At 44.9% G+C, this 22384-nt stretch overlaps 1 protein-coding gene across 2 annotated transcripts in view; it reads right to left on the bottom strand.

Annotated features, from left to right (window-relative positions):
• The window catches only part of Ankrd6 (ankyrin repeat domain 6), a 51567-nt gene extending 31723 nt beyond the window's left edge, over window positions 1-19844 (bottom strand). For both annotated transcript variants that reach the window (XM_051187486.1, XM_051187484.1), the window contains exon 1: window positions 19585-19844. In XM_051187486.1, the coding sequence (XP_051043443.1) occupies window positions 19585-19704 (120 nt within the window). In that variant the 5' untranslated portion in view covers window positions 19705-19844. The remainder of the gene's footprint in view (window positions 1-19584) is intronic.
• Window positions 19845-22384: the final 2540 nt, after the last annotated feature.

Genomic DNA, 22384 nt, shown 5'->3' on the forward strand with positions numbered 1-22384 from the left:
GTGCTATGTGGTGCTGGCTCCTTGACTTGAATGGCACAGTATCCAGAACTGTGAGAGCCAAAGGTCAGCTGCTTGGGCATCCAGTCTACAGCATCATCTTGTTTCAGAGGCTGACATGGACCAAGATGGTTTCAAACCAGATCACATGCCTGAGTGCACCCAGAAACTACCAGACACAAACAATGACTGCAGACATGTCCTAAGCCAAAGGCATCAGAGTCCTCCAGGTGAGAAGGAAAAGGCTAGGGCCATTGGAGCCTGATAGATCTCAGTCACAGCTAGCAATGCCTAGTGACTTCATGAAGGACAACGACCTAAGCCTATGTTCTCACCTGTCTAGCAGGAACAGACTCCACACCCCACATCTGAGATAAAAATGAAGTGCGCTCCATCCCGAGTGGGTTTCCCTGCTGCTACTGTATGTCCTCTGCCCCCAAGCTAAGGATACCTCCAACCACTGTCCCTACTTGACAGACACCCCTACCCCTTTACCATAGCAAAGAGTGGTGAGATGTTTACACACAGTGTGAGTGAAGACACAGGTTCTAGCTTTCAAGGCTCCCACTTACCACTCCCTCCTTGCATGTCTGCTTCCATTTTGAAATCTGCTCTGAAGTTCCAATTTGTGCTCTGCTTACAAATGCTTCCTCTCCAGGAACCCCCTTCTCCAAACTCTCCTTGTTCCCCCAAGACATCACCCCAGCCATCACAGCATTTGGTGTCCCGTTAGAAAAACTACAGTCTATTCTATTTTGTGTGTCTTCCTGGGTCTATCTGGGGTGTGATCTCTTGAACGAACTGTGCCTTTTATAAGTGATGAATCAGGTTGACATTGGGTGGTGGGAGGGTCACATGCAAGAGGCCCAGAGCTCCTGGAGCACAGCGGCACTGGAGAAAATTCCATGACTTCAGAAAACAAATGGAGATTGTGGGGTGTTGATGAGCTCAGGTTCAAGGATGTCTCTGCTCCTCAAAGGACATGTCAGCCTCTTGGGCCATTATAGCAGATGCGTGTACACGAGCTGCCCTGTGAAGGTGCTGGGTGTCCACCTACACTCACCACCTTTGTTAGCCGCTGGGAGAGCACAGCACTAGCAAAAGCAGGCTGGTTTCCTTCAGCTACTGGAGCTGTCCACCCCAGCAAAGGAAGAATTCGAGAAGCAGAAACAGGCTTTGTTTTCTAGAACATTCTGCAGTGAAAATCAAGAACAGTGGGACCTGTCAGAGAGCAGGTTCTCCCCACCCAGTGCACAGCACACCCCCGCCCTGATTTATGGAAAAAACACACACACACACACACACACACACACACACACACACACACACACACACACAAAAATAGATCCTCAGAGGCATCTTTGAACAGCCTAAGTCAAGATGGAACTGCTGCCATTTCCATGCCCTTAGGACATGGTTGGGGAGGAAATGTAAGCAGAGAAAAGACTATATAATTAATACAAATGCTATGAAGAAGTGTTAATGCACTACCCTAGTTACTCTCTAAGACAAGCTTGACTCAGCCTAGACCATCTCAGCCTGCAGAGACGCTGAAGGCAAGAGCAAAAGACAGTGGCGCAGTAGATGCTCACTGCACTGAAGACACTATCTTAAGAACCTGGCACATGTTAGCTCATTCAGTCCTCCAACTCTATGAGATGGACTCTGTCAAACCCATTTTACAGATGAGGAAGCAAGAGGCATAAGGAGTGCTGTTTTTTTGCTTATTCAGTCTGCTGTCTTACACATCCAGGAACATCTGCCTGGGGCAGCACCACCTTTAATCAAGGAATGGCCCACAGACTTGCCTACAGACCAATGTGATACAGGCAATTCCTGACTCAAGCTAGTGTCAAATTGATTAAATCTAAATAGCATAGGTTCCAGTTGTGGAGAAGGAAGTAGTGGGCCTGGCTTTTGGGATGCTCTCAGGTTCTTGAATGTTGTACCCTGACCCTTGGAGCTCTTGAGACCTCACCTGGTTTCCTCAGATCTGAAAGGATGAGCAGAGATGTTCTACTTTCTCTATACTCCTAAACCTTCTGGGGAGCTTATCTGTTTGTGATGTCTGACACACTCCTTCCTGTTAGGGTTTCCAATCAACTACAGGACCCCACAGTACATCCAGTGCTCATACAACCTTCCCAGGTGACTCTGATCTGTGACAGTTGTGAACACAGGATGAGATGAGGAGGGGCCAGGATAAGTCTTCCAAAGAAGGTCCCTTAGGCTAAACCCGCCAGACTGGGCCTGCCCAAGCAAGAGCTATTTCTCTGCCTATACTTTTCTTGGTGCCCTTTTCATTGTCATCAATGCAGAACACTGAACCAGGGCATTTCTTCTATATGCTCTGGCAGTTATGTTCACAAGCTACATAAAATCATGCAGCTCCTTGCAGCAACAATACACCCGGCGACAGCGGCAACAATACACCCGACAGCGGCAACAATACACCCAGCAACAGCGGCAACAGTACACCTGGCGACAGCGGCAAAAGTACACCCTGCGACAGCAGCAACAGTACACCCGGCGACAGCAGCAACAGTACACCCGGCGACAGCGGCAACAGTACACCCGGCAACAGCACACCCAGCGACAGCGGCAACAGTACACCCGGCAACAGCACACCCAGCGACAGTGGCAACAGCACACCCGGCGACAGTGGCAACAGCACACCCGGTGATTCTCTTGGACATCAGAATCTCCTGGAGGACTAGCTGTAAGACAGATAGCTGTGCCTCTTGCCAGAGTTCCTGATTCAGAGTTCGGAATGAGATCTAATAATCTGCATTTCTAATAACTGTCTGAGAGGTGGATACTGAGTGTGGGACTGTCAGCCCGAGTGCCACTTCACCCACTAGCTGTCAGCCCTATCGCCATTTAGATTTGCCTATACTCTTTTTAAATTTTACTTTTATTTGTATGTGTTTGAGTGTTTTGCCTGCACATATGTAAGTGCCATGCATATCCAGAAGATGCCAGATGCACCAAGGAAAGAGGAAGTGTGTGGTGAGAGAATGTAAAGCTTTTAAAGAAAGAGTGAGCCTGTGTTAGAAACATGACATTCAGGTGGGGGGGGGCTTTTTTTTTGAGTCAAGGTCTCGTATAGCCCAGGCTGGCCTCAAACTCACTATATAGCTGAGGCTGGCCTTGAACTATCTCTCTTTCTCATTTTCTTTTTCTTTTTTATTTTTCTTCTTCTTCAAGACAGGATTTCTCTGTGTAGCCCTGGCTGTCCTAGAACTCACTTTGTAGACCAGGCTGGCCTTGGCTTACAATTCAATGAGATGAAGTTATGAAGACATATGGAAGGAAATGACATGGATCAAAGGAAAGGAAGACAATGAAAGTTCACATTTAAAAACAACTGACACTCTAAAATTTTCCAGAGCTTTCTCTCCTTATGACAAACATGTGTTGTTTATTTGGATGAATGACATGTCATATCTTAACCAAACCATAGGTGACAAAAAAGCAGCAAGATTGAAGAACTGCAGAATAACAGGACAAAATATAATAGAACAAAAATACCAATATACATCAATAATTTGGAGAGGAAACAATTTTTAACCAATTGTTTCAAATAATTAGATTTCATTAATTAAAAAAAAATTCCTTTTGGCCGGGTAGTGTTGGCACATGCCTTTAATCTTAGTACTTGGAAGGCAGAGGCAGGTTGATCTCTGTGAGACCAGCCTGGTCTACAAAGAGAGTTTCAGGACAGCCAGAGATACACAGAGAAACCCTGCCTCAAAAACTACCAAAAAAAGAATAAAGGGATTTTTTAGTATGGACTGGGCAGGATGGCTTACACCTGTAGGCCCAGAACTTGACAGGTAGAGCAGGAATATCAGAAATTTCATAGGAATTACCAGTTAATATTCTGATGCTTCTTGGGTCAGTGTGTGTGTGTGTGTGTGTGTGTGTGTGTGTGTGTGTGTGTGCGCGCGCGCACGCGTGTGACTTGTTTTATATTGTGGTAAAATATATACAGCATAAACATTTATCATCTTACCTAGTTTTAATGTAAAATTCAGAGGCACCAAATCAATTCAGAGTTTTACAGTCATGACCACCATTCATGTGTACACTTGCTCCAGCCTATTTGCTTCTCTGGTCTCTTTCTTTCCCTACCGCAGTGGCTAGAATTTCCAGATCATGTGGGATGAGAGTAGTAGGAGAAGAGGTTCTTGCCTTCTTCCTGGTCTCAGCAGCAAAGTGTTTCCTTTCACACCACGAAGCATGTCTACAGGGGGTTTCTCTTGTGTATTTTGTTTTCTGCAGCTGGTCTTTACCATATGTAGAAAATTCCTGATTTCTGCATTGTTGAGAATTCTTATTACATGAGTATATGGGATGCTTTTTCTTTTTTTAAGAAAGATTTAATTTACATTTATTTTTCACATATTGCTATTTGGCCTATACACATGTATATATGTATATCATGTACACATCTGAATATTTCTTCGCACTATTTTTGTACCTGGTGTTCATAGAGGCCAGAAGAGGTTACTGGATCATTTGGAACTGAAGTTACAGACAGTTGTGAGATGCCATGTGAGTGCTTGGAACTGAACTCAGATCCCCTGGAAGTAAAACATCTGCTGATACACTCATTTAGTCCTTCATCAGTATCCTTTGAAAACTAAAGGCTCCAGGACCTCCCTCAGATGAGTATCTATATAAATGAACAGCATAGTATAGGCATAGGCGCTCCACACTCCTCTGGTATATTACAAACTGCCTCTAGACTATTTATAATACTATTTATAATAATGCAGGCACTATGTAAACAGTTGCTGTGCTGTTAATGGTATGAAAAGAAAGTAGTGTTCAGCACATATTACAAATACAATTTATTTTGTTGTATTTTGAGACGGTGTCTAACTATGTGACATCGGCTGGCCTGGAACTCACTATGTAGACCACATCTGCCTGCCTCTTCCTCCCAAGTGCTAGAGTTAATGGTGTGTGCCATAACAGCCAGCTTTAAATTCTTTTTAATATTTCTCATGTCTTCCATCTCCTAAATTTTTCAAAAACAAAGGAAGACAGCACATGGCTCTATTTACAGATGAGGATAATTTACAGTCTCAAATAGATTTTCTATCTTCAGTTGGCCGAATCCTGAGGATAAGCAGAGACAACTATACAGTTTTCTTCCTTAGTCTGTTTTGAACCAAATGTCTAGGTCTCCCCCAGAATTCAGATGTTATAGCTCTGGCCCTCAGTGCAATAGTGCCTGCAGATGAGGTCTTTGGAGAGAGCCTTCTAGAATGGTAATGGCATCCTTTGAAGGGAGTATTAATAACTCCCCACTCTGCTCTAAGTATATGATGACAGAGAAGGTGGATACACACACACACACACACACACACACACACACACACACACACACACTCCAGAAAGAACCCCCACCAGGAACCAATTCCACAGGTACCCTGATCTTGACACTCATCCTCAACTATGAAAAACAACTGTACATACGTGGCCTGATCTAGGATACCAGCAGGTCTGTTACTTGTGCTACTACACAAGGCTTACAAGCTTGAAGTAAATTCCTCTTGATCCCTGTATATGATTCTTTTTCTATATTGCTGCATTCAACAGAAACAAGGGCTAAAAACAAACAGGCTTAACTGCCACCATTAAACCACATAACTTAAATTTACAACAACCTAAAACACACCAGGGCTTACACAAGTCTAAAACATACCATGGCTCACCCTGCTGGAAGCAGTGGGCCTGCTAAGGAAGGAATTTCAGTCTCTAAACATGCTCTTCAGGATATTTTCTGAAATCGAAGTCATTACAGATGAAAAGAATGAAGACAGGACAAAGCACTCCCAGAGTCAGCAGGAACCCCATGCTGGTTCTGGCCAGAGGCCTTGGTATCTTCATAGTCTAACACCCACCAGCCACTAGTTGGCAGATTGCTGCTTTGGGAATCTTACAGCATGCTAATGATTGGCTGTATTTGTTCAGAAAGATAAAAGCATAAGGGAGGACTTTAAAATTCTGACACTGAGCAAGGCTACAACATGTAACAACCCATTAACCATGTCCCAAGTTGATCCCTGGAAAGGTGGGAGAAGAGGACCGATTCTGTAAAGTTATCTTCTGACCTTCACATGCATGCTGTGACACCCATCAGCCTCCCCCCACCCCCACCCCCCGTCATCATGCACACACACGAGAAATAAATAAAACATTTAAATACCTATTAACCTATATGCATGGGAGATTAGGACCTATATGATTTGGGGGAGATTCTGTGGCACTTTATCTGGGTTACCAAACACTTAGATGTATAGAGAGTTTCTGTGGAGTCTGCTGAGGCAACCTAATACCAGCAACACTGCCTAAACACAGTGGAGGGTGATGCATGGCTTCCTACAGTACACCCAGGCAGCAGCTGGTATCTCTGAGCCAGAATCTCTACTGGGTCTACCCTGAGCTGGAGTGCAAACAAGGTCACCTCCATCCCCAGTGAGCACCACTTAACCAAGGCCTATACAGAGGACAAGAGGCCCAGAAAAGCCAGTGAGCATGCCCACAAACTCCCTGTAGCAAGGGACCAGCAAGGAAGAGCAGTGACGAGAACAGAGACCAAATTCTGGGTTCCACTTCAACAGCAGCCTTTGATCACCTAGGAGATGGAAGTTCTAGCTCCATCTCTAGGTCCTGAGGCTTGTTGTCCTCAGTCACAGTGAAACCCTCAAAGACCCAGGCAGAGGTTCATGCCAACCCCTTCATGTTAATTTTCCAGTATACCTCCCGATCTGAGTGGTCATCTCTCTTCCCTCCAGAAAGCATCTCCTTTGCTAGAAGCATGTGTCCCCATGATGTCTACCTTATCAAAAACCTCAGAAGACTAGGATTCCATTATTGAGTTCATACTTTTCTGGGCGTTTTCCCACAGGCAAGCCGCATAAGAATGCACAGCAATACTGCATTTCCATAATTGATTCATTTGTTTCCTATTAATCTCATTGTTTTGAATTATGGCATTCAGAATATCAGCATTTCATATTCACCAACCTCTACAGACAGTGTAATCCTACCCCCCAACAAGAGGAGCTCCTAGAGCAATTTGTATTCTCCCTTTGAATACTTGTGAGCTCCTCAAGCTTGGGCCACATTCCAGTCTAGTTAAATCAAGTGTCCCCTGAACCACGGCTGGGCATTAGCATTTTTCAAGGCTGTCCAAATGCTTCTACCTCTAGCCAATACTTAGAATCACTGACCCAAAGGAACCACCAAGAACAATGAACTCCAGTGGGGACACAGCCATCTTAGTGATCATAGCCATGGTTAACTGAGTCCCATCCTCCTCCTGGATCACCCTGTGTGCTTGAGAAGGTTAGCCAGGCTTGGAGAGAAGGTGACTGAGCTCTGTTATCTCCACCCTTAATAGGAATTGGAAAAGATGGGTAACAAATTCAGAGATAAGAAGTGGGATGGTGGACAGTAGGGCTCCGGGAAGAGGACAGAGGAGTTAGACTCCAACACAGACAGAATTTTAGTGTGGAGAGACGGAAAAGTTCTGGGGACAGACAAGGGGTGGGCGGGCTTCCCAGCCCTGAACTGTGTGCTAGGACATACGTGGTAGAGGCTGCACCTTGTATATAGCCTGTCCGAAATCCATGAGCCAGAGGCAACATGCATGTCCTATCGAGAACGGTGTGACTCCAGATTATTTATTGCCAAGCCCTCCACTGGCTCAAAGTCATAGACAATGATGGTGATACACTGTGAAGATCCTATGGACACCAGCCAGTGCTACACTAATAGGCAAATTTATTTTTACTTTACTAACAATGTACATACTAGAAAGTTTTCCACTTATCGTTTGAACCAGTCATCACATCTTCATGGGTTTGTCACTAATAGACTAAATAAAATCTTAACACTTTACTATAATTATTGCTCAGAACTACCACCATAAATCAATTTTCCCTGGTGATTTCAGATGATAATCCATAGAAGCCTAAGTTTTTCCATTTGAGACTTTCTTTCCATTGGCAATGTCTGTAGCTGTTGCAAAGCATGTATTGAGGGCTGGGGTATCCACTAGCAGTCAACCAGTAGTCAAGGGCTTGCTGAACATGTAAAAGGGCACGAGCCAATGTCTAACATCTCTCCCCCCACCCTTCCACCCCCACCAGATGTCTTTTTTTTTTTTTTTTTTTTTTGGTTTTTCAAGACAGGGTTTCTCTATGGCTTTGGAGGCTGTCCTGGAACTAGCTCTTGTAGACCACACTGGCCTTGAACTCATAGAGATCCACCTGCCTCTGCCTCCAGAGTGCTGGGATTAAAGGTGTGGGTTACCACCACCTGGCTTCTTTAGCTTGGCATGTATGCCTATGCCCTCAATGCCGGTTTTCCCCCAGTGGAATATACTGCTCTACAAAGCACAGAGGACTAGGTATGGCAGCAGCCTGGGCAGGCCCTAAGCATCCCACATGGTCTCGGAGGCACTCCCGCTTTCCCATCTAAATAAAAGTCAATGAAGGAGGAAACAGATGTGTGATCACCATCTGTTCCTCTCTCAGCCTGTTCCTCTGCTTCTCTAGTTCCCAGAGGAAATGCGGAGGTGAAGAGAAACAGAGGTCAGATGTCAGACTAACAACTATACAGCTCCAGAACAAGGTGGGCTGATTTCAGATGGAGGGGGAAGGGGAATCTTGGAAGAGAGTGAGCCCAGGGCTGGAGAGATGGCTCAGTGGTTAAGAGCACTGACTGCTCTTCCAGAGGTCCTCAGTTCAATTCCCAGCAACCACGTGGTGGCTCACAGCCACCTGTAATGGGATCTGCTGTCCTCTGGTGGCCTGCTGGCATACATGCAGACAGAACACTGTATTCATAATAAATAAGTAAATCAAATGGAAGGAAGGCCCATTGTTCTCTCATACAGTGCTGTGAATATCTACTGGCACAACACAGCTGGCTCTGGCTGTCAAAATTACAAGGGCACACAAATTCTGACCCAGCAGTACCACTTGGAGAAGTTTACCCCACAAATATATAAGCACACTATAGGATATGCCTCAAAACAAAGGAGAACATAATTTGTAAAAGCAGGAGATTAGCATAGCCTGTGACCCATCAGTATGAGATTAATTGGGATTAGGTACCCCAATTATGGCTTCACCACACATCATTAAGTAAACCAAAAAGGGCATGTATGCCAGGCATGGAGGTGCACACCTTTAATCCAAGAACTCTGGAGGCAGACACAGGCAGATCTCTATGAGTTCCAGAAAAATTATAAAAGAAGAGGTAATGTATAATATCCTATAATTTATGTAAAAGGGAAAATGAATACTGTTGCATCTGTTTGCATGTCTGTGCATGGAATGTCTCAGGAGGGGAACTGTAAGAAACAAACAACACAGAGAGGGACGCTCTGGTGAGAGACTGGACAAGATGGAGAGTGATCAACTTCTGTGCCCTCTGCATTAGATCATCACCTATTTAGAGATGGAAATGATTTGGTTTTGGTGGGGAGGAGGCTGATTTTAGGGTCACATGTTCTCCAAACAAGCTCTACCACCCTGTTGTTACTCTGTTTAAAAATATGTATGTATGTATGTATGTATGTATGTATGTATGTTTGTATGTATGTATTTTATGCACAGGTGCTATCTGCATATGTTCCTTCATGCCAGAAAGGGCATCAGATCCCATTATAGATGCTTATGAGACATTTGAACACCGGACCCCAGGAAGAGCAGCCAGTACTCTTAACCACTGAGCCATCTCTTCAGCCCATTTTTACTCTGTTTTGAAACAAGATCTTACTAAGGAGGCTAGGCAAGCTTTGAACTTAGTCTGTACAAGCTAGCCCCAAACTTGCCACCTTCCTGCTTCAGCATTCTGAATAGCTGGGATTATAGGCCTAGAATACCAGGTACAAATTAAAAATTCTTCCTAGGGCCAGTAAGATGGCTTAGTGCTTTTTACCAAGCCTGTTTGATAACCTGAGTTCAATTTCTGGAAGCCACATGGAGAGAACCAATTCCTGATCTCTGTTCATGTAATTTGTGCACACCTCCACACACAAGTCATACATATACATGAATAAATACGTTTTTAAAAAGTCTCTTTAAATATATTCATAAAGTTCTAGAAGTATGCTATACATAGCACACTTTCTCAAGTGAAAGTTTTTAATCTAACCAGCAACCTTGTAGCCATCTATTTTCCCATTATCCACCCCCACCGCACCCCTGGACCAGAAACTTCAAGAAAATGACTATAAATCAACAGGCTGGCAAACACCAGTTCTGACACAAACCTTGCAAATAAGTCCTAGTGTTGGACCTAGAAAGCCCTAGTGGAACTTCCTGAGCCTGGCTAGAGTTTGGAGACCTGTCTTTGGCCTATCACTTCCGCATGGGAGTGACTCAGCAAAACTGCCTCTGCCCGGCCACTGCTAACGTGGTGAAATATTATTGGCCCTTACACCTCACCCCATCCTGAGGTCCCCACCCTCTTTCTCAACCATATATAAGAGCATTCCTGTTACAATAAAACGAGCTCCTGCTTTGACAAGGCTCCAGATTCAGTGTGATTCTCTCTAGTGACTAGGAGGGAGGTCTGGGTAGTCGACACTCTCCATCCTGCTCAGCCCCAAGGAGGGACTGCCTGGACTGGCCCTTCCACAGCCCTACCTGCTGGAGGACCCTGCATCCCTTCGCCAAACACAAAGCCACAAACTGAAATGGACCAGAGCCCCACCTGGGAAGGTTACCTTCATACCGGGGTGGGCCATGCAGGCATGCAAGTGGGGGAGGGGAACAGTTTGGTTTATTTGCACTGTGCCTGTGCAGTTACTAATATAAACCTATAGTAGTCCACATTCTGTTACGATAACAAATATTTGTTATAAAGAAAAAAAGGTAGACTTTGACTCATGGTTTTGGATATTCTAGTCTGAGATTAGAGGAGGCCACTGGGTGGTGAGAAAAGACATCATGGCAAAAAAGCCTGATGGAGCAAAACCACTTGCTAGGGGCTAGGGCTCACTGTTCTCTTTGGGACAAGTTACCAACGACTTAAGACTTCCTTCTAGGCCCCATTGTGAGGGCTAGAGTTATGTTTTAAGTTTTAATTACTGTAAGAGATTTATAAAGCAAGGCTGGTTGCCCCAGCTGTACAGGATGTGCTTGATCACACACAGGCGGAAAGTACAGAGCCTTGTGGGTTTTGCCTCCATAAGCACCAGACTAACATAATTCCTGGCCATTCTCCAGGAATTCCAGGTATGGATCTGGCCAGTATTTAATGAAGCTTGCTTCAAATTTGACTCAGAGATCATGGTAGTGGTGTTATTCTTACCTGGTGAGATTAACACTACTTCATAGTGCCACAACCAGAGACTGAATCCTTATAGCATGGCTTCTAGGGACACTTGCTTACACTGTAGCAAAGCCCTTCATTCTCAGAGGTGTCCCTGGATTGGGTGAAAAACGCCACGACACCCATCTACAGCCACTTGTCTCTGGCAAAGCACAACCAGACTTTCCTCCATATAATGGGCATATACCCTATGCCTCTCAAAGTCGGGACCCTAAGCATCCCAAGTTATTCCTCTCTTGCTCTTTCCCGCCTAGTTATCTTTACTCTGACCCCTTTCTGGCATGCCTGCATGATTTTTACTAAGCCTTTGCAGATGTAAAAGAGTTTCAATGATGTCATATTGGAGCAGGGTGAGCCCTTAATGCTTAAGTGAGGCCTGGTAGCACAAATCACAGAGAGAAACCCATATGAAGTCAGAGGAGGGGATCAGGTGATACCCCGGTAAGCCCAGGACCACCCACTACCAGCAGCAAGAAGCAGGACCAGTTCACCCCTAGGTTCAGACAGCATGGCTTGATCTCCCACTCCAGCCTCCAAAACTATAAGGCAGGTGTCCCTGTCTATGGGAGTTCGTTGGGGCAGCTAAGGGAAGCCTGTACAGTCTTGTTGTGGAACATTAGTTTAACTATGTAAAGATGTAAACTTGCTTGCCTAAGACACCTGATTAGTCTAATGAAGAGCTAAATGGCCATAGCTAGGCAGGAGGTAGAGGCGGGACTTCAGGGCAGAGAGAGGAGGATGAGCCTAGGCTCTAGAGAGACAAAAGGGAGAGAGGGAGATGCCGGGGCCATCCAGCCAGAGGTAGAGAAGCAGGAAAGCAGGACACACAGAATGAAAGAGTAAAAGCCTGGAGGCAAAATGTAGATGAGTTAAAAACAGGTTAAATTAAGTTATAAAAAGAGCTGGTGGGACAAGCCCAAGCTAAAGGCTGAGCTTTCATAATTAATAACAAGTGTCTGTTTTTTGGGAGCTGGCTAATGTTCCAAAGAAAAATCCAACTACACAACTTCATCCAAGTCCTGTCTCTTTACCCACTGATTCTTATTCCCAAAAGCTCTCTGCAGGTGAGCTAGAAGGGCCCTTCAGTGGAATCATTATAATTTTAATACACCTTTCGCTCCAGGCATTTTCTGGGAATTTGCTCGGTAGAGATGGTCTGTTTCTGGAAGAGGCATCCAGTGTGCACCCTGCAGCAGAAACCATGCGGAACAGCAAACAATCGGCCTCCTGTGAGGCCGCTGCTCAAATGGTTACAGTTTAGCCACATAATGAAAGATGCTGAGCCATTTCACCAAACAACTAGATCCACGCCATAAAGCTCTTAAATAACTCATAAAGGATTGCCATGCTGAGTATGGGCCCATTTACATTTTTAAGTGATGTAGACCTGCTTTTACATGCGTAAATACTTCTGAAAACACACAAAACATTCCCTGGACCTGGGAGCAGGGTTTGAGGACAGGAAGAAAGGCGGCAGGGAGGTGGCAAGATGACTGCTTATGACACCCCCGGCATTATTCAAAATGCTTTCTGCGGACTCCTCTCCCTCTTTCCTTTAGCCCCTCCTCTCACTGTGCTCTACGAATCGTTTTTTTTACAGACAGCAGGAGATACCAATACAGTGTACTGCTATTGTGCTTGGGTGTAACACCAAGGAAGGGTGAGAGGAAGGCACTGGCCCAGGTCACATGGCTGTAAGTAGAGGCAAGGACCAAAGCTCAGGCAGCTACCGCAGAGTGAGTGGCAAGTGGCCTCTGTGCCTCGGCTATTGTCTCCCCCAAGTCCTTTCTGGGTGACTTGATTTCAGATCACCTGCAGATAGATGTCCACAGAGCCTTCTTTCTTTAAGCAGCCTTCCCCCAATGTTGCCCCTCTCGCTCAGGTCTACCCTCTGGAACACTCAGGGACAACTCTGTGCATAGCCTCCTGGGTTAGCTTCCTAAAAATCAAGTGTTCTACTGTTTGTTTTGTTTGGTTGAGACTCACTACAAAGTTCAGAACAACTTGAGCCACTGATTTTTTTTTTAATTGAAAAGATTTTTTTTTTCATGTATTTTGATCACAGTTTCTCCTTCCTTATCTCCTCCCATAGACTCCTCACCAACCAACCCTTGATTTCTTTCTCTTTAGAAAACAAACAGGCAAACAAACAAATAGACCAAAGAAAAAACAAAAACCATGAGGCACATATACATGCAAACATAGAAAGCTCATAAAAAACACAAAATCAGAAACCATAATAGATAAGCAAAAGATCAGTAAGGTTAAAAAAAAAGTTCAAAGTTTCAGGAGATTAAACAAACAAACAAAACAAAACAAAACAAAACAAAACAAAACCTTCCAAACATATCATTGAGTTTATTTTCAGTTGACCATTTACTGTTGGGCATGGGGACTGCCTTTACGTGTGGTTTTGGTACCCAGTTAGACTCCATTGTGGTTGTCAATTGGAGATAGCTTCTGGGTTAAATATGGTAGACAGTGTCCACATCCCCTCTCGGCGCTGAGACCCCATCTGGCTTATCCATGCAGGCCCTGTGCACGCTGCCAGTCTCTGTGAGTTCATGTGCTTCAGTCCTGCTGTGTCTAGCTGGCCTTGTTTCCTTGGGGTCCTCTATCCCCACTGTTTCTTGCCCTCCTCCTGCCTCCTCTTCTACAGAGTTCCCTGAGTCCTGAGGGGAGGGAGTTGATGGAGACTTTCCATTTAAGACTGAATATTCTAAGATCTCTCACTCTCTGTACCTAGTCCAGTTGTGGAACCCTGAGTCTTCCTGTTGCCACAGGTGTGCACCACCCACACACAGCTGGTTTCTGTTTCTTTCTTTCTTTTTTAATCTTTTTTGTTTAAATTAGAACAATCTTATTTTACATATCAGTCCCAGTTCCTGCACCCTTCCGTTCTCCCATGCCCCCCACCAACCCCCATCCCATCCCTTTTCTGCTCCCCTTCCATGGGGATCTTCAAAGTCTGTCATATCAGGCCTAGGCCCTTCCCCATGTGTCTAGGCCGAGGGAGTATCCCTCTATGTGGAATGGACTCCCAAAGCCCATTTGTATACTGGGGATAAATGCTGTTCCACTACCAGAGGTCCCATGGACTGCCTGGCCTCCTAACTGACAACCCTGTTCAGAGGGGCACGGTTCCATCCTATGCTGGTTTCCGAGCTGTCAGTCTGGGGTCCATGAGCTAACCTCTTGCTCATGGTTTCTATTTCTTAGTTATCTAAGTCCTTATTCTATTTCTTAGGGCCAGTGACTGGTATTAAATGGAATCTTTGATAAATGTTAATTTTGTGAATGAAGTTATATTTTCTTCTGAATTGAAGTTTCATCAAATAACTTTATCTGGTTACTTTTAGAGAAAGTGGAAACCACAGCATTCCAAGAGGAGTTTCTTAACAGTCCCATAGGCAGCATCAACCCTGCAGCTCCTCAGGCTTCTAACACTAAGCCTCTAGTCCATGCTCAGCATCAGGAGCGATGCAGAGGGTCTTTACAGGCAACCAAGTTCCTGGGGATGCTAAGCTAATAAAATTAAGCCCGGAGCAGAGATACTTTTTACATAAGGTGACTCTGTAGATAATGTGAGCATCTATAAAACTAAGGCTTTCTCATACGAAAACCCTGCCTTTTCTGTTTCCTAAAGTGTCTCCTGCAGCATCAGTGCAGGCAGCTAAAAAGACATCAAGAAGAAATTCAGCGTGCAGAAAGAGCGGCCTGTCTACTAAAAGGTGGCAAGTGGAGAGACAGTGGGAACCAAGAAGAAAATGGGGTGGTTTAAAATCACAAATGGGGGTGCCACTCAACGCAAAAGACCCTGAGAAGAGTGACAGGCTCCAGCTGGGGACATGTAGGTTTGGTCTGAAGCATTAAAAGCAAGATCATATGCACAAAAATGGCCATGAAGGCAGCTTTGAGTTCAAGACCAGTCAGAGCCACACTGTGAGTAAGTTCCAGGCCAGTCAGAGAGGCATTGTGAGACCTTGTCTCAAGAGTTACAGGTGCTAGGGGGCAGGGACGGAGGAGTCAGTGTTTACTGAGAACATAGCTTCCATTTACTAAGGTGGGAAAAGGTCTGGAAGCCAATGGTGGCAACAGCTGGGGCATGGCGTGAATGTCTACAGGCCCACTGAAACTTACATCTGCAAACAGTTAAGATGTAAACCTGTTCTTTTGTAAGTATTGAAAAAATAATTCAACTTAATTTTAAAAATTAAACTGGTCAATCAATAGTATACATATATTCTAAGAATGTGGGAGCAAGTGGGTGGGGAAGAAGACAGCTACGAGATGTAAAAGCCATTTCTTCAAGAGCAGCAAGAAGACTGAAGACATCATGGGTACATGGGAAGGGAGAGAGGCCCTTGGTCCTAGCCCTGGTTCTCCTGTCCTGTGGACAGAGTCAGGGGACTTCAGACCCTGATCAGTCCCACACTGGCCACCAAGGGCATGGTCTCCTAAAGATATCACAGACAGAGATGTCTAGGTCAGTAAATAAAGTGCCTACTAAGGGCCAACATGATGTACATTCTTGAGTTTTTGACATTCTTCTTCTATTCTAAATCTAAACAATACCCTCCAGAAAGCTTACAATTTTGCTCACAAAAGGAAAACTCTTTAGCCTTTAAACCTTGTAAATTATACTCTGAGCCATGTAACTTAGAAAGCCACAGGATTATATACATGCCAGCTGTACAGACCCCTGGGTGCACATCCCCCTCAAGGAGCCCACACACACTTGGGGATGTCTTATTCTTTCCCTGTCATCCTTCTGTTCACCCATGTGCTGAGGATCCAGGTTCTTTTAGTAAGTGTGTCTGCTTATGGTACACCCAAAAGTCCTGCCTGGGATGAAGCCAGAACCCTGCCCTCTTCTGACTGTTCCCTAAGGGTGGGGACACCTCAACTGAAGTGGCAGCATGGAACCGTGGTGTCTTTTTTTTTTTTTTTTAAGCTCTCTAGCAGGCACTGGAGAGATGACCTGGAGGTTAAGAATACTGGTTGCTCTTCCAGAGGACTCAGGTTCAAGTCCCAGCACCATATGGCATCTCACAACTGTCTGTAACTCCAGTCCTAGGGGCTCTGACACCCACTTCTAGCCTCTGCAGGCACTGCACGAAATGTAGTACATAGACACTGTGTACATACACCCAACACCACAGTGGTATACAGACACACTTGTAGGCAAAACACCCATATGCATAGAATACAGTACTTCATCAGTTTTAAATTTCCTTGTGGGTAAGTTTGACTTTGGTAAAGACATGTAAAGACGATTCCTGGTTTATGGTAATTTGATTTATGACTCTTCAACACTGATAAAAAAGTAATGCACACTCACAAGAAATCATTTTGTATTTTGAATTTTTTCCCCTGAAGGATAGAAATATGCAGTATGGGGCCCTCTTGGGATGCTGAGCAAGCAACAGCAAGCCACATGATCAGAAAGATAGCAGAGGATATCCCACATGTGTCCTGATGCTGAGCTGTCCAGTAGGTTAGGTGTAGGAAATGCATTTAACCCTACAGAAATTTCAATTTATGATGAATTTGTCAGCACATGATGCCACTGTAAGTCAAAGATCATCTGTATTTAAAAGGGATGGGGGCTCACATCTGTAGTCCCAGTGCTTGGAAAGCTGGGGGCAAGAGGACTGCTGTGAATTCAAGGCCAGCCTAGACTGTAGTAATGAGACAACATCTCTACAAACAATAGAATATAGTAATCACTAGTGGCGAAGTAGGAAACAGGACCCTCAAACATGCTGGTGGGAATGTGAAACTATAAACCCATTTTGAAAACAGGCATGACATTTTCTTACAGCATTAAACAGGTTTATCGTGTGACTCAGCAATACTCACCCCACACAAATGCAAACTCTACCCATAAAGAAGTGTGTGTACAGATGCTCATGTCTTGACAGCCATTTTCATAATATCCCTACACTAGAAACAGCTGGAAATGCCCACTAACTGACTAAAGGACAACATAACGATTCTCCTTTACTACCATCTCACTCCAAATGATACCATTGTCAATCACAACCTGAAATGGTAAATGGAAAATTCAAGAGATAAAGAATTTTGGAGTCTGAAATAGCATAATTCTGGGTGACACAATGAAAGCTCATGCTGCTGTCCCAATCCACCCCACCAGGGACATGAATCACCCCTTTGTCCATGTATCCATGCTATCCCCCTTCCTACCTGCAGTCCCACACTCATCGGATGGACTGTGATAGTGGTACAGTGCATGTTTTGAAGGTATCATTATTTTGTTCAATGGTCCCAATGTACAACATTGATGATGCTGATAACTTTATCTTAGTGTACTGATATATTATACATAGAATGTGTGTGTGTGTGTGGGGGGGTGTCTACATTAGTTGTGGTCATTCCATTACTGAGCCTAATTTATACATTAAATCCTATTATTTGTACTATTAAACTCCTATCTGTACATAGGAACAACATAGTATGTATGGGGCTTGGAGGTATCAGGCATCCACTGAGGGTTCTGTAATAGAGATAAGAGGACTACTATGTATTGTGTGCTTACTATATATTGTTATTCAGCCATAAAAAAGGAATGAAGTATCATTTACTGCAACATGAATGACTCTTGATAATATACTACGTTCCATGAATGAAATCATGACAGGAGACCATATACCATACATCTGGTTAGGGTTTCTATTGCTGGGACAAAACACCATGATCAAAAAGCCAGTTAGGGAAGAAAGGATTTATTTGGCTTACATATCCATATCGCTACTCATGATTGAAGGGAATCAGGGCAGGAACTCAAACAGGACAGGAACCTGGAGGCAGGAGCTAATGAAGAGGTCATGGAGGAGTGTGGCTTACAGGCTAGCACACATAGCTTGCTTGGCCTGCTTTCTTATAGAACCCAGGATCAGTAGCCCAGAAATGGCACCACCAACAATGGGCTGGGCCCTCCCCATCAATCACCAATTAAGGAACTGCCCTACAGGCTTGCCTACAGTCCTACCTTACAAAGGTATTTTCTCATTAGAAGTTTCCCTCCTTTGATGACGCTGGCTTGTGTCAAGTCGGCATAAAACCAGCTAGGATATCATAGAGTTCCATTTCTATGTATTATTCAAGGGAGACTCATAAAGGAAAAGGAGACTCATAGTCACCGAGGGGGGCTGGGGATAAGGAGGTAGTGAATGGATGTCTTTTACAGGACAACAGAAGTTTTCTAAAACCAGAATGTGGTGCTCAGGCTGCCACAACAGAAATTTCTTTCCTAAAATGAAGTTCAAGATTAGGGCATGAACATGGATGGGTCCTGGTGAATTCTTTTCTCTAACTTTCGGAAGACAACTTCTCTCTATGAGTGGCTGTGACTGACAACTGACCAACATATGGTCCAGAAAGTCAGAGATATTAACAGATGATGCTATGTGAAAAAAAGGAGTGTGTATCTGCATCTGCACAACTCTGTCTGGGGTGGAGGGCAGGAGAGCTTCAGCCTGGGGCACCCTGGACATAAGGTGCATTTCTGCCTGGCCAGGAATGTCTTCAGTGTCCTTATCTCCAAAGTGTGGGTGAGAAGAGAACACTCTCTGGAGCCTTTAAGGTACTCACAGCCAACAGCAGCTGGATACGTTTGCACCAGTAACCTTCAACTATGTAGGACCTATCCTCAAACTTACGATCCTCTCCTGCCCAGGGCCTACTTTTCTTGGGGTTTTGCTATAAAACTGCCTTCAACCAAATGTTCCCAATCTGCCATTGTATCGTCTGCTGATAATGGATAAACAATGTCTTGCAAAGCCCACATGAAAATAGTGCCCACAGTAGTAATGACAGATGGGGACAATGAGATGGGGGGACACCTTCCTGACCAAAGGCTGGTTCATCTTGCTAGAAGGCCTGCTTGACATGATTACTGCTCCCACCCCAGCTCACTGTTTAGACAGACTCTGTGTAGGAACTTCTCCAAAGAGATATCCTGTCAACTGGCTACAAAGGTGGATGGAGAAAAGTCCCATGTGACTTTAAAGACTGTGAAAGCAAATTACAAAGGCTCAGTTTGGAAGATGGCAATGAAAACATTTTCAGTGCTTCTTGTTTCTTCCAAGCTTCCATCTCTTTACCAAAGCCAGTTCTTTAAAAGCTATGCACCAAACAACAGTTCTGCAGACAAGAGGGGAGCTATTCCCGGAGAATAGCTATGGCATTTTTCCTTGTTACCTTGGTAACTGCTACCTTGGCACCCTTGTTGATGAGCTGAACCACATTCTCTGCTTGGCCTTTGTACGCAGCTATGAGCAGGCGTTCTGAAAGCGCGGCGACCGCATCCTGCTGGCTCATGAATTAGGAGAGGAAGGGGTTCTCAAGAAGCAGTAGGTCAGTTCCTTCAGCTCCACGAGCAGCCTCTGGCTAGGGCTGGAGTCCACAGGGAAAGGTGCTCAGAATCATGGGGGATGCCTTTTTACTACTCCATCTTCATGTCCTAGGGGGTCACAAAACAAAGCGGCCATCAGTGCCACTCAGCACACAAGGACAGACCGATCACACCTCTGCTATCCTCAGGTATTCTGGGTGCACAGCACAGGGGAAGAAAACTAAAGAGACAGGACACCCAAAGCTTGCTTTCACAGCATTTCAGAGGGGAAGGCGGCAGAATGTGCCAGTCTCTCCACTTCCTCCCTCCTCAGGACCATTCTCCACAAGATGGGCAGAAGTGGGAGGCTGCATTTTTACCCTGGGTAAAAAGGCTTGATACAACACAGGGTTGGAAGGAGGGAGAATGATGTAACTATATTTTAATTAATTGTTTTTAACTTTAAAAAAGAGGCCTTTTTCCCTGGACACCTCCTGATCATACATAACGATATGTACTGTGAATGATCAACCCCAGCCTTGTGGGCTAGCTTCCTATGACTCTACCATGGCTAATATGCACTCGGGGACCCTGGTAGGCAGTGCGTGTCTGAGGATGCCCACCCCACACACAGTGCACATGGTTTTCTTCATCCTTTACTTTCTGAAAACAGTGCAGCCTTCTGAGTTCTGAAGCAGAGAACTCAGATTAGTCTGAACACAGGCCCCAGGCTGACTCTAGCTCACTTCCTCACTCTAGTGCCGTTGGTTTAGGAACGCCTCCTCCACAAACACCCCACACTCCCTTGCTAAATGGGAGGAAAATAAATGGCCACAAATCGACTTAGGACAAAGCCTGGCTGTTCGCAGTGGTCTGAAGGCAGTGACTACAGTCAACTCGAACTTGTCCTTTTATGAAAGAAACACAAAGAACAGAACTCTAGAGTCTTCGCAAGTAGCCCTGGGACTATTCTTAGAACAAACCAAGTCAGGGGGGCACTGATTTTAATTCTGAGGCAGGAGGAGGAAGGATGCCTTTGGATTTTAAAATATGTCTGTAATTGCCATGGAGACAGCTCAACAGGTATAGAAACTTGGTACAAAGCCTGAAGACCTGGGCTCAGTCTCCTGCACCTGCCCCCCGACCCCCACCCCACCCCACACACCACAAAAGGAAATGCTGGAGCAAAGGCCACTCGTCAACTCAACGTTCCATCATGCTTTGGTGCTCAAGAATCTATAGGCATCTTTCATAGCTGCTTTCAGAAACTCGATGATCATGTTAATCTCAGGTCAAGTGACCAACTACCCCGGGAGGCTGGGGTAGAGTCTCATATCCAGACTCTATATACAACTCCACTCCCACAGCAGCAGGGAGTGAAAATGCTACTTCATTATAAGAAATCTAGCCAGATGTAAACACTATAATTTTAGAACGATAATTCTTACCTACCCCCAATCTCTTTATTATCACATTTCATATTGTTCTCCATTTGTTGCCCCAGATATGGGCAAAAGATAGTAAGAGATAATAAGTACACGTCTGGAGAGGAGGAAGCCATAAAGCACAGTGCCCCAGCCAGTTGGCCCTGAGATGTGCATTTCCCTTCCTGTGCTGGGCATCAAGCCTAGGGCCTGTCACATGCCAGGCAAGTGTGCTACCACAAAGTTACATTCCCTGCCCAATGAAAGAACAGAATCAAGTCTAGTGGTGAGAGAAACTGCTAGGAAGGCTTCTGGAAGGGCCCAAAGCCGCCACATGACTACATTTGGGGATTTATCTCCTGCCTCCTTACACATACACTAACACACACAGACACACGGACACACACAAACACACACACACACACAGAGACTCATACAGACACACACACACACACACACACACACACACACACACACACACATAGAGTCGTTTGAAGAGGCTTGCCTTTATCAACACAGGGTTTACTGTTTCTTCTTCTGCATGCAGGTGGGCTGTGTTCCATTCACACACATTGATTTGTTTCTCCTTCAGCTCAAATACTGAAAAAATCACTCTGCCAAATGCAGGGAAATTCATGGCATTAGCCACCAGTTCCCCAAAGATCTCCCTCTCACCTTCGAGTCCTTTCCCTTTGCACATCCATCCCCTCATCTACCTATTTGCTATCTCAGTGTACTTGGCTTCATCTCTACCCGCTCCTTCCAGCACCTTCCTTGCAAAGGATATCTGAGTCGAAGTCGACCTACTTCATAAACATTTTATCATCATTGCGGAGTTCCACCCAGTCTGCTCCAAAGCTTGCCTGAAAAGTGAGGGTCTCGGCTGTACTCTCACTGTCTGCCCCATAGCCACAATGATCCAAGCCCCTTAGCAACAGACAGAAGGTCCAACCAGCTTCTGCTAAATTGATTGCCACTTCCATCCCAGCCACCCGTCTCATGCAACAGATGACGCCCCTCAGACAATGAAACTAAAGCCAGAAGTTCTTATGGTTATAGCTGCAGGCTGAGGTAGCTTTACTTAGATAATCACTGGGCAAATAGCCCTCTGCAAGTCCAGCCACCAACACAATTTTGTTTTAAACATAAAAATACTCCATTGGTGAGAAAATATTGGTCAATTAGCAATGCCATTTTATTTTTTGCTTTTCTGTTGCAGCTGTATACATCTTTACCTCCTCCC

This window comes from Phodopus roborovskii, unplaced genomic scaffold (genome assembly GCF_943737965.1).
Source record: "Phodopus roborovskii unplaced genomic scaffold, PHOROB, whole genome shotgun sequence".
Lineage (NCBI taxonomy): Eukaryota > Metazoa > Chordata > Mammalia > Rodentia > Cricetidae > Phodopus > Phodopus roborovskii.